The sequence below is a fragment of the Narcine bancroftii genome, chromosome 2 (assembly GCF_036971445.1).
Source record: "Narcine bancroftii isolate sNarBan1 chromosome 2, sNarBan1.hap1, whole genome shotgun sequence".
Classification (NCBI taxonomy): domain Eukaryota; kingdom Metazoa; phylum Chordata; class Chondrichthyes; order Torpediniformes; family Narcinidae; genus Narcine; species Narcine bancroftii.
Genome location: NC_091470.1, coordinates 295,322,653 through 295,335,096, shown reverse-complemented (window position 1 = coordinate 295,335,096; position 12,444 = coordinate 295,322,653). Strand labels below are relative to the sequence as shown.

At 38.2% G+C, this 12,444-nt stretch overlaps 1 protein-coding gene across 6 annotated transcripts in view; it reads left to right on the top strand.

Annotated features, from left to right (window-relative positions):
• Positions 1–12,444, top strand: part of chd7 (chromodomain helicase DNA binding protein 7) — a 283,290-nt gene that overhangs the window by 253,262 nt on the left and 17,584 nt on the right. For 5 of the 6 annotated variants that reach the window (XM_069921414.1, XM_069921413.1, XM_069921415.1 and 2 more), the window contains exons 31-33: positions 1,441–2,199; positions 3,887–4,047; positions 11,026–11,250. In XM_069921414.1, the coding sequence (XP_069777515.1) occupies positions 1,441–2,199; positions 3,887–4,047; positions 11,026–11,250 (1,145 nt within the window). The remainder of the gene's footprint in view (positions 1–1,440; positions 2,200–3,886; positions 4,048–11,025; positions 11,251–12,444) is intronic. The other variant, XM_069921417.1, reaches the window with a different exon arrangement.

The following is a 12,444-nucleotide window of genomic DNA, read 5'->3' as shown; positions in this document are numbered from 1 at the left end:
AATTATATTGTTTTAAAAGTGTCTTGTTTTATTATATATTCCAACATTTTATCAATTGCTAATTTAAGGTGAGAGTTGTTGGTCCTTTTTGCTTTTAAATTATGAAACATATTTGTTTCATTTCAATTTGCAGAAATCATTTTAGAATCTCCAAATTTTTGGAAGATTATAACCAGAGCATCTACTATTTCTGTTGCTATCTTTTTATAATTTCTGGAATGTAGGTCATTAGGTCTTTGGTCTTTATCATTTTTCAAGGTCATGAATTTCTCCAATCCTGCTTATTTTCCTCTACTATTTGTAGTGGTCTTGGGTTCTCCAGTATTTCTCCAGCAAAAATAGCATTTTTTTTTGGAAGAATGTCAGCAACGTTTATATCCTAATTCATTTTGAGTGCAAATTTGCTGTCTCTTCACAGTGTATGCAGTTTGTCATTAAGATGTGGATAATGAATTTTTTCTCACTATCATATAGTCAATTTTAAAGCCTGAAATATGGCAGAAATAGAAACTGAAGCAGACTTATTTGTTGTATTAGTCTCTTGTGGAAACAAAAAGCAGACTATGGTTTAATCTGTCTGCTGAATGTGATGTTGGAGTAAAAATAGGTTTCTCCTGGCTCCTATTGCATAGAATATATTATTTATAAAATGGGCAGTAGACATTTCCAGATTGGGTGCTTTATTCTCAACTGGCTTTAAGGTATTATATTTACTGCTCCAGCATGGTTGACTCTGGGCTTGAGTGCTGTCTGTGTGGTGATTATATGTGACTTTGTGGGTTTCTCCTTGTGCACAAGTTCCCTTCACATCCCAAAGAAGCACTGGCTAGTAGTTTAATTGGCTATTATAAATTAACCTTGATTTTGGTGGTTGGGGACAAAGGGCATGCGAGATGGGCATATGTTACAGGGAAATAAATTTGGGAATGGGATTATTAAGATTGTTCTGAGAACTGGCATAGACTTGATGGGCCAAATGATTATCTTTGAGAAAGTATGCAAAAATTTTGCTTCTTTTCCAAGCAAGTTCAGGAATCTTTCATTCAGGTGCCAGCCTGTATTGTTTAATATTTCTCAATGCAAATTTAGCATCATAATTACATGGATTCTTCAATGCAGAAGTGAAACAAAATGCTTTTTTTCAATCTCCTAATTTGGGCTGTCATTAATCACTAATTTGACTTTTAAATGAAGGTTCATGCCAGTTTTGTAGACTAACTCCGTCCTTTGCCACCCAATAATTACGATAATTGCAAATATTTCCTTAATCAGTGACCTCCTATGGCTCTATATCTGTTTGTTTCTGTGGGAAATCCTTGCATTCAGGATATTCACCTATGTAAATATGATTTGTGCAAAATCTGAACAATACCAGTTGCACAATGAGGAAGAAACAATACAGAGACTTGAATCAATTTTGTTTCTTTTTTATCTTTAAAGAATCTGATTCCACAATTTTCATTGAACCCATCACAGAAGAGCGTGCATCTAGAACCTTGTACCGAATAGAACTTCTTCGGAAGGTTCGAGAGCAGGTGTTGCTCCATGCTCAACTAGATGAGCGACTCAATTTATGTCAGCCAAGCATGGACCTGCCGGAATGGTGGGAGTGTGGAAAACATGACAAAGATTTATTGATTGGAGCTGCAAAGCACGGAGTCAGCAGGACAGACTATCATATTCTAAATGACCCTGAACTCTCATTCCTGGAGGCCCATAAAAATTTTGCTCAAAACAAAGGGGCCAGCCAGCGGACCAGTACACCTTTCCAAAACCAACCTGGTGTCTGTGTGAGCCAAATACCTTCCGTTGCTCCAGCCACACCAGTTCAAGAAGAAAAATGTACAGAACAAACTGCTTATAATGATCATAAAACTGAAGGTGAACTAAAAAGTCCTGTACCAGCATCTCCTCGTGAGCAAAATTCAGAGCCTTCTAAAGAAGACGGGGAAACAAATTGTGCAGAGAATGTACAAATTGATTCTGATTGTCGAGATACTTTGGAGACATTGTCTGTGAAAGTGGAGCATGAGGCTGATGATACTGCAGCTATGGGTATTAAAATGCTTGTTGATTCTGACGAAAAGGAATTCAGACATAAATTATCATTTGAGAAAGGGTCTGAAGACGACGACGAGGAGGATGAGGATGAAGATGATGATATTGATGATAAGTCAGAAGAATCATCTCAACCTGAAGGTACCATGGATGAGTTCTGAATTCCTAATGTGTTTCATTATGTCTATGTCTTTTGTGAATGGCAAGGTATTTTAATTGTCCTTGTAGACAAATTAAGAAAACAACTTCCAGCAAATCATAAACTCTTTTCTATATCTGCATGTTAAATAAAGAATGTTCAGTGTGATGTCTCGGACACAAAATCCTGTTTAAAATTTTGTTGGTTTTATGAAAATAGTGCTTAATTTGGTTGACTAATCAGTTTTGATCTCCTTGAACACCTATGTTAACTACTTCAGTTTCATTTAGTTAAAGAAAACGACTTTCCATCACGCTTGAGTACCGAGCAAGTCTAATATTAAAGCTGTATGGAGCAAAATGATGTGCACGGTTGTGAACTTGAGTGTGCAATTGAAGTGGAACAGTGTTCCTTAGCAGAAGATTAAAATAGATTTTTTAACTATGTGTGCAGGTATGCGCTGCTTAACGCCCACGATAGGCTCTGTGAAATTGAGCGTTATGCAATGTGGATGTTGTGCATACGCCATATGATGTACTTAGCAAAGCTCTGGGATACTGTCGGGTACATGTAAACATTTCATTTGGAAGTAGGGATCAGTGTGGGGACTGATGCAGGGCTGTGGGATCAGTGTGGGGATAGATCCAGGGCTATGGGGAGAGAGCGGGGCAGTCAGATCAGTTTGAGTATACAGTCTACAATTTCCTATAGCTAGTGATTGTTTTTTCTAAATTGTTATGGACTTGCTCGCAGTAACTGAATAATTATGGGACCACAGACATATACACGGTCAGGTGTTGCCAGAACGGAAGTTAAGCAGCGCATTCCTGTATTCTAAAGCATGCTATATATTGATACCTAATCTTTTGCTTCATCTGGAGGTTTGTTATAATAGTGATCCTGTAAAATTAAAGTATTTGCTTTTTTAAGCATTTACTTGGAAATATTTTCACTTCTGAAGTTTAAATTCTACAATTACAACATGAGTGAAAACTAGTTTGTAAGACTGGTTGGCACATAGGTGCTGCTTCTTGGCACTTGCTGTCTCACAAATGCAGCGAACCCTGACCTCTGGTGCTGCTTGAGCAGATTTTGCAAATTCTTGTGACCCTGTGGATTTCCCCCAAATACTCTAATTTCCTTCCACATCTAAAGGAATGCAGATTGGTAAGTTAGCTGTTTACTATAAATTGCCAATAGTGTTTGTTAGAATGTGGAGGTCGTTGATGGAAAAGTGGAAATTATAGGTTATAGGAAAAATTAGTGGGAGAATTGGGTTGATCCATGACCAAAATGCAGTCCACCGAATTGGGAATCGAGAAATAATATGATCATGTGAACTAAAGGATTACCTTTACCTTCAATATTCTTTGGTTAAAATTCATATGTACTTCCCAGTAACCTTCCATAAATAAGATAATGTACAGTAATCATGAGAAAAAACTAGTGTTATAGCAATTCCATCTTGCCTTTATCAATGTGACTGCATCAGGACATAGCATTTCTTCGTGACGTGCAATGAAACCATCTAGTGGACAAACCATGTGCCAAGGTATCAAAATTGTATATTAAATTAATAGTTATTTTGTGATTGATTCTCAAACTGGATAAGTGTTTTTCCTAATAATTTCATGTTTACAGGGTCATGGAGTTAGTTATTGTATTCAACTTGCATAATTTTCTTCACAGCTGGAACTATTTCTCAAGGTAAACATTTTGATGAAGAAAGCAACGCTTCTTTGAGCACTGCCCGCGATGAAACTCGTGATGGCTTTTTTATGGAAGATTGTGAACCCACAGTTGCTCAACTACTTCACGAAAGAACATATTCCTTTTCATTCTGGCCAAAGGTTTGTGTAGATTTAATCAGACTTTTTTAATGAAGTATTTTTGTGATGTGAAGATTGAAATTGGAGCTAATTATCTTTGGAAAATCCATATTTGAATCAATTCAGATTTCAGTTCTTTTCAGTAAAATATGAAGAGAGGAGTGGTTTTTTTTTAATGAATACATAACATTGCTGGTCATGAAGTAAATATCTTTAATTTTAAATAGTTTCTTCAAATCTCCACTTTGAACAAGCGCAGCATCTTTTCTCTACTATTTTTTTAAAATCTGACAACATAGTCAAGCAACTGAATGACATTCCACAGTGTATATTCAATTGCTGTTCTGCAAGATTTGTTTCACTCTGTTTGAATCACTTCCTCCCCCATCCTCTGACCCTCATCAGTAGGCCAGAACATTGCTTCCCACAGCCAGACAAATGAGAGATTCTATTATTGAGCATCTCGTAAAAGATTATAGATTAAGGAAGCATGATTAGCGTAGCGGTTAGCGCTGTGACAAATTATGTTATATTTTATATTGTATATAGAGGAGATAAAGGAGATAAATTGTGGCAGGTTTTTTAGTGTAGGTCACAAACAAATACAAACACTTCAAAATAGATCCCATTTAAAATGCAAGAGCCTGGCTCAAGCCAGACAGTCCAGGCTCCGAGTGCCTTTGGAAAAACTTTGAAGAATGCCTATAGAGACTTCACAAGTAAGTGTTAATTGGACGTGTTGTGGAGTAATGGATTATTGTTTCGGAAAGCAACAGATGAACGAACTCAGAAGATTGGGTCTGGTGCTTCATGCAGCCTATCTGATTGTAGTTTGGTGTTCTAAGAGGGTCATGTGGTTTTCTCTATGTGTGTGAGAGAGAGAGAGAGAGAGAATTCAGTTCTACAGTTCAGCAGCAGCAGCTGGGACTGGAACAGGACAAGCTGGCAAGCATGTGGAAAAACCCCATTTTGAAGATGGATTGTGAGTTCTGAGTTTAGCCTGGTCAAAGCCCTTGTGGTCCATACAAGAGGAGATGACTGGTTGTATAATATTTCACTTGAAATAAGGGAAACAAAAAGGAACTCTGCGGTGACCTGGAGGAAAGAGGTTATCATCTGAAAAACCCTGATGGGGCAAGTTCTTTTGCCAAGACACTGAAGTGGCTGATTGGAAGGAATCTTGTGTGTCTCCAACGAGCAACAAATTGCTCTGAAAACCAAAAAGAACCTTCCTGAACTATAACCATTTACCTTTCAAGCACCAAAGCCTGGTGAAGATTCATAAATGTTAAATTCTGTGCACAGTATAAGAATTGCCTGATACCAGTGAATTTGGAGGAGTGAGAAGTGAGATTGAACTATGAATCAAAGAACTTTCCTGAACTTGCACACATTACATACACATGGGCTTAGAATTAGTAGAGGGTTAAGTTAATAATAATAAGTTAAAGTTTTATCCTGTTTTTATGTTTAAAGAAAATTAAAAGTAACTTTTATTAAGTAACCATTTGTCTTGGTGAATTTATATTGCTCTTTGGTTTTTGGGTCCTCTGGGCCCATATCAGCTCAATGCTGTTACAGTGTCAGTGGCTGGAGTTCTATTCTGGTGCTTTCCGTAAGGAGTTTGTGTGTTCTCCCTGTGTCTGCATGGGTTTTCTCCCACCCTTCAAAACATACTGGAGTTGTAGGTCAATTGGATATAATTGGGCAGCACATAATCTTTGGCCAAAAGGGCTTTTAACCGTGTTGTGTGTAAATTTTTTCAAAAAATTAAGACTATGTTGCTAAGTGTCCAACTGCTTCTAATACTCCATTGCAAGGCATTGCAATTTTGGAATCTCCTCATGCATGGTTTCTAAAAATATTATTGTATTGTATGGAGATTTGAAATTTCATTTTCAGTTAGCCTTGGTGTTCTGTATTATAACAAATTTAGTAATAAGTGTTATACTTTATAGCTTTTGTTTCAAAGCCCGAACACCCAACACTATATTCATTGTTTTTCTTCTCTTCAAAATTGATTTTCAAATGTACACGTTTTATGTATTTCCACTGCAGTTAAAATTTCCTTCTCAGTGAAGTTTATTTGTCACAAAATGCCCAGTACAGTGAGAAGGATTCTTCTGCAAGAAACTCTAATATTCATACAGGCATGTAAAGATCACAATTTACAGAGTATAGGGCTACAGTGAAAAGGAAGATCAATTGGCAGCATAACAGCACTGTTATAGAGTTCATTTAAGAGCCTGGTGGCTGCAGGGAAGAAATAGTCTTTAAGCATGTTGGTACCTACTATCACGTCTTCTCCCCACTATAGGAGGGAGAAGAGGGTGTCTGGGGTGTGATGGATTCTTCAACATGTTCGCTGCCTTTCTTTGCAGCGGGAAATGTAGATGGAATCTGTTGTGGTTGTGTACGTATCTGTGTCGTGAACATTGCCAGTTGCCGCTGATGAATAGCCACGGTGATGCACGAGAGTAATAGTGCTCATGCACTGGTGTGTTAAACATCAGTACACAGGAGATGGATAGTCTGCAATTTTTCCACAGGAAGGCCAAGGCCTTTCGTGCCAGCAGCTATGAAGTGGGAAGTTTTTGATTCTCTTCACAATCTATCGCATCCTGGAGGAAGAACATCAGTCAAACTGATTACGGAACAATTTACCTGGCCTCATGTTAAATGGGATGTTGGATTATAGGTAAGGACCTGCTTGCCATGTCAATGCTCTAAAGCAGGGGTGGCCAACCTTTTAATTTAAAAAATTTAATTTAGACATACAGCAAAGTAACAGGCCATTTCGGCCAATGTGTCCATAGCGCCCAATTAACCTACAGTCCTGGTACATACACATGGCCTGATACTGTGCTCTATGTCTAAATTAAACCTTAAAAATTAAAAGGTTGGTCACCCCTGTTCTAAAGTCTCCAGACACACTAAATCCAAGCTAGGCGATTTTGTTCTGGATTCCCATTTCCAGCGCATGCACCTGGACGGTACGCCCGCTTCCACCATCTTGGGGATATACTTATCTACGCACTTGTTAAGACCGGGTTACCAGGTCGAAGGAGGCCATTCCTGTCACTGACATCTCTGAGGAGACGATCAGTCAGGCTTTTGTGAATTGTAGGATTTCATCTTTGGGTATTCTGTTACAATGTTACAATGGATCGAGGTTCTCAGTTCAAGTTGGTGTTGCGACCTCTCACCGATCTTCTTGGTACTACCTTTATTTGCACTATGGCTTATCATCAGCAGGTTAATGGCCTCATTGAGTTTCCATTGACAAATGTTTGCCCATGTTTCTCCATGGTTTGCTGTTAAAGTGGATCTTGGATGTTCAGTGACAGAGCTAGTATTTAGCACACTATGCAAATTTGTGAATCCAAGTTCAAGCACAATGCTCTATGATCTAGCTCATTATGTTGATCATCTTTGGGAAAACATGAGATTACTCCAACCTACTCCTACACAGCAGATGTCACCTGCAATGTATGCACCAAATGATTTACAACGCTGTTCTCATGTGTTCCTTCGGCATGATTCTGTTCATAAACCACTTCAGCCCGTTTACGATGGTCCTTTTCACGTCTTACAATGCCATGCGAATGTTTTTGTGATTGACAGGAAAGGAAAAGCTGACATGGTTTCCATCAACAGGTTGAAGCCAGCATATATTGACAGTCCATGTTCTGCATTGAGGCCAGAGGCAGAGGACAAGTCACACCCTTGCCACTTGGACCATGCATCTGTCTTGCGGTATCAAAAGGTCGGGCCGAACTGTCAGCCCTCCAGACTGCTATGTTGCGGAACAGTTCCAATCAGTCACCTCCTTGCATAGTTCGGAGGCTTGTGGGGGGCTGTCGTGGTCACTTACCTGCTTCAGGAGCAGATGACGTAACCAAAGCAACGTTGGAGTAATAGTGTGCAGGTGTGTTAACCGTCAGTATGCGGTTGATGGATCTCAGACGCAGGAGAAGGAGAGTGAGAGTGTCAGGAACATGTGGCAGTAAGCCAAAGAGAAGGTTTGGCTGGGTGGTGTTTGAAGAATTGAAGAATGAATGTTGGTTGTGAACGAAGAGAATAAAAAAAGTCAACTCCATTGTGCAGTGAAAGAAATGAATGAGTGCATTCTTTAACTGTTTATAAACTGGGATAAATCAGTGCTGTTACAGAGGTAGGGTGGGAGTTTTTATTGTTCTGAGCTGCATTCCCTGCCTTCAGTAGCTTCTGCTCTTGAGCAGAGCAGTTCCTATGCCGCACCCTGATACATTTAGCAAGTTTGCTTTTGATGTTGAGGGACAAGGGTGACGTGCCAAATCTCCTCGACCTTCCAAGGAAGAAGCAGCGTTGAAGTATTTTCTTCACCATCATGTTAACATGCTTTCCTAAGTCAGGTCGTTGTAAATGAATATCCCCAATAATGTGAAGCTATTTACTCTTTCAACTTCAGCGATATTTAGGTGGTTCTCCTGAAGTCAGTGATCATCATTTATTCCTATTATTGATGTTGAGATAGAGGTTGTTATCTCAATACATTGTCACATGACTTTCAATATCTTTTCTGTATTCCTTTCCATCATTGTATGATACTTGACTTGCTACTGTGGCGTCATCGACAAATTTTTAGATTAAGTTGAAAAGCTGTTTGGCTGTGTTGTCATTGGATGTTGAGGGATATAGTAATGGACTGAGTATGCAATCCTGCAGTGTGATCGTGGAGGAGATATTGTTACCCAACTTCTCTGATTGTGATCTGTTGAACAGAAGGTCAAAGACCTAGTTGCAGAGGGAGTGGGAGATGTTGAGGCCTTGATCCTGACATTTGGGAATGAGTTTGTCTGGGATGATGGTATTGAAGGCGGAGCTATAGACTATGAACAGTTGTCTAACATACAAGGAAAACTATGTATATTGAAACATTATTTTTTAGCAATCTACTTCCTGTGAAATATTCTTAAGAATTATGAACTTGGTGGTGGTTAGCACTTTATTGTGCCAGCGATCGGGACTGGGTCTGGGTTTAAGTCCCGCTCTGTCTGTAAGGAGTTTGTATTTTCTCCCCATGTCTGTGTAGGCTTTCTCCGGCAGCTCCAGTTTCCTCCCACCCTTCAAAAATATACCGGATGTAGGTTAATTCGGTATAAATTGGGTGCACAGACTTGTAGGGCTGAATTGGCCTGTTACAGTGCTGGATGTCTAATTTTTTTTTAATTTAAACTCTAACCCACCACAGTTAATCACCACTGCAATAAATTAGAATGCATCTGTATTTTGACAAAAAAACTGACAATTTTGTTTTTGTTACTCAACAAACTATTCCAAATAGAGTAAAATTCCCATTATCCAGCGTCTACGGGGATTGTGGATGTGGGATATGTGTATTTTCCAGCTGACTGAGAATCACTCTTTCAATGCCTAACTTTTAATTGGTGCATTAAGAAAAGACCATTTAAAAGAGAAAAGACGGTACAAAATATAATTTGTAAAAAGAATCCATATTGTCGACTTTAATTATGTAAAGTTTATGTTAATCAGTTAATTCCAGAAACTTGCAAAATTTAAATTTGAACCCAGGTCACTGGTACTGTAAGAATGTTGCGCTAGCCACTACGCTAACCATGCTGCCATCATAATTAATCCCCTCCCCTCGCTCTGACAACCCAACTCGCTGCCATGCATGTGTCTCGGTTAGACCCTCAGTGCAAACCAACTCATCTCCACGCAAGTGTCCTGGTCAGGCCCGCGATGCACCTTCCTCTCACTGACAATCTGACTCACCTCCATGCCAGTTTCCCGGTCAGGACCTCGATGCACCTTCCTTTAAATTTGAATCCCATTTGCTCGCGCTGTAATAGCGTTGCACTAGCCGCTTCGCTAACCGTGCCATTGTCATAATTAACCCCCCCCCCCCAAAAATAAATTTACAGATAACGCCTTACTAACATGCTTAATAATGCACTAATGAAGAGAAAAACTCTTACTAAGCAAGGATAGGGAGACGCTTTGGGAAAGTCACTCCTGCGGCAAGCGGCATCAGCCAGCTCTTTATCCTGGCTGCCACCATTTTATTCAAGCACAACTTTATTTAAACTTAATTTGAATACCTGCTGCAGGCATGGCATGACCAAGGCGCTCTGTATATATGCACACATTCATACATACACGTGTGTGTGTGTGTATTTTTTTTGTGCATGTATATAGCTCAGTTAATTCTACATTCATTAATTTTCAATAAACTTCAAAGTTTGATAGTATCCTTGACAGGGTCCACAAGCAGTTCCTGGGTTAAAAACTAGGTCTGTTACCTTGGTCTATTTTAACTCAAATTTGTATTTAAGTTGGAACAAGTGCATATGGTCTTTATTTAGCATCAGTTAGTCAAATATCTTAGTATATAGCAAATATATATTTTATCTTTCTACGCATGTGAAACACTTCCAAATACATCACAACACCTTAAACATCCAACAGGAGTGGGGACCTCAGGCCCCCTGCAGGAGCGGGGATTCTGGCCGGTTTGTCAGTACAAGTTGTTTGTAAATTGGACGTTTTAACCCAGGGAATTCCTGTATCTTTTTTTCACTTGGCAGAATACTACCAGTGATTCGTGTAGTGTTTTCTAAATATATTCCACTATTGCTGCTGTATATTTTAACATTTTTTGATATTTTACTTGCCATTGTATCTGAATATTGACTGTGACACATTACCACCTCTGTACTGTGATGATGAATTTGTTGTCATACACATTATAAAATGTACACATGAACTGAAATTCTTGCTGCAGCTGAACTGGTACTTGTAAAGAAAAAATATGAGAGTAATAATTAAATTAAAAGATATAATAAATACATAAGATGAGAAATATTTACAGTCATCCCAGTACAAGAAAGGTGAATTTTACATTTAAAGAAATCAATTATATTGGTTTCAATTTGGATTTAAGTTCAACTGCACAAAAAATATATAATATAGTAGTTATATTTTTCTGTTTTCCAGGATCGAGTAATGATTAATCGCTTGGATAATATATGTGAAGCAATGATTAAGGGAAAGTGGCCTATAAATAGGCGCCAGCCTTTTGATTTTCATGGTATAATTAACTTTACCCCTACTTCAGTGGAAAGCCCTCTGCCACGGAGGAGTTTTACAGAACTTTCCATTGTTGGTCAAGGGAGCTTTGGTGCCTGTGAAGATGTGGCAGGTTCTCCTCAGATGTCAAAGGTAAGTATTCATCTTTACTGCTGTATGATAGCAAATATGCACACTTAGTGATGTGGAGCAATTCTTGGCTGATGTACAAAAGAAAAATTGTTTTTCAACCCATGTTTATGTCCCTATGTTTCTAGAGATTAAAACTTCCTCTCTGCCATTCTTGTCTTACTTTTTTACAATTTAATGGAATTTTGTTCATTGGGGAGAGAAGAATGGCAAAATTGAAAGTCAAACTGGATTAATAACCCCTGGTTTAGTATTTAATCACTTAATCAGATAACGAACTTTGGTGTTATTGCAGCCCTTAACTAGATCATGGCAAAGATGTGATACAGACTCTTCTCAGTATGAGAAATAAGGCTGATTACTTGTTCCCTCATGAAATAGGTAATCATCCGGTTAGCACAAAATGCATATTTATGTATGTGGAGGAATGGACAAATTGCATCAAGTCATTGAATATTGTAAACTTTAAAAAATTAATTTAAAAAAAAGTACAATTTTTCATGGCTCCATCATTGCTTTTTTTCCAACGCATTGCATGTTTATTGCAAGCCTCGTCTTTAATTCCTTAACCTTGCTTGTTATTTTCAAATTTTCTTTCAATTTTTAAACCTTCTACACCAAGCATAGTGCTGCACACTGTTTGAATAAATATTTACATGATACTCCATGTATATTTCCAATTTTGTATGGTGCTGTTCTTGACAAAACCAAATTCAGCCTTTCAGTTAATTGGTCCAGGGCGTGTAGATGCAATTCAGTCTTACTTTTAACTTTTCTAAAATGCACCAAGAATTTTTGTTCTGTATTATTCCATCATCAGAGACTGGGGAGCTAGTGGAATAGAAATAATTGGCAGAAGGAGATACGATTTCTAACAAGTTTATATGGGCAGAATAGTATGGATCTCTATAGGGATTCAAAGAATAAGGTTGATGCAACAACACAAGATGATGATAACAGGGCAAATGAGTATAATTTTACTCTCTGATAGATGATTGACAGTTAGAGAAAGTTTGGCTTTATTGGAGGTAACACTAATTTTATTTGATATATTTAAATTAGCATTTTATTCATGGAATATAGTCTCATTATCCATTAGCTTCTTCAAACTTAATTTTCTTTCTTTTCTGTTTAGCATAATAACTAACTAACTTGCATGCGTGGTCAAACTTGGGTCCTTTTGCTTCTTTTAATTTG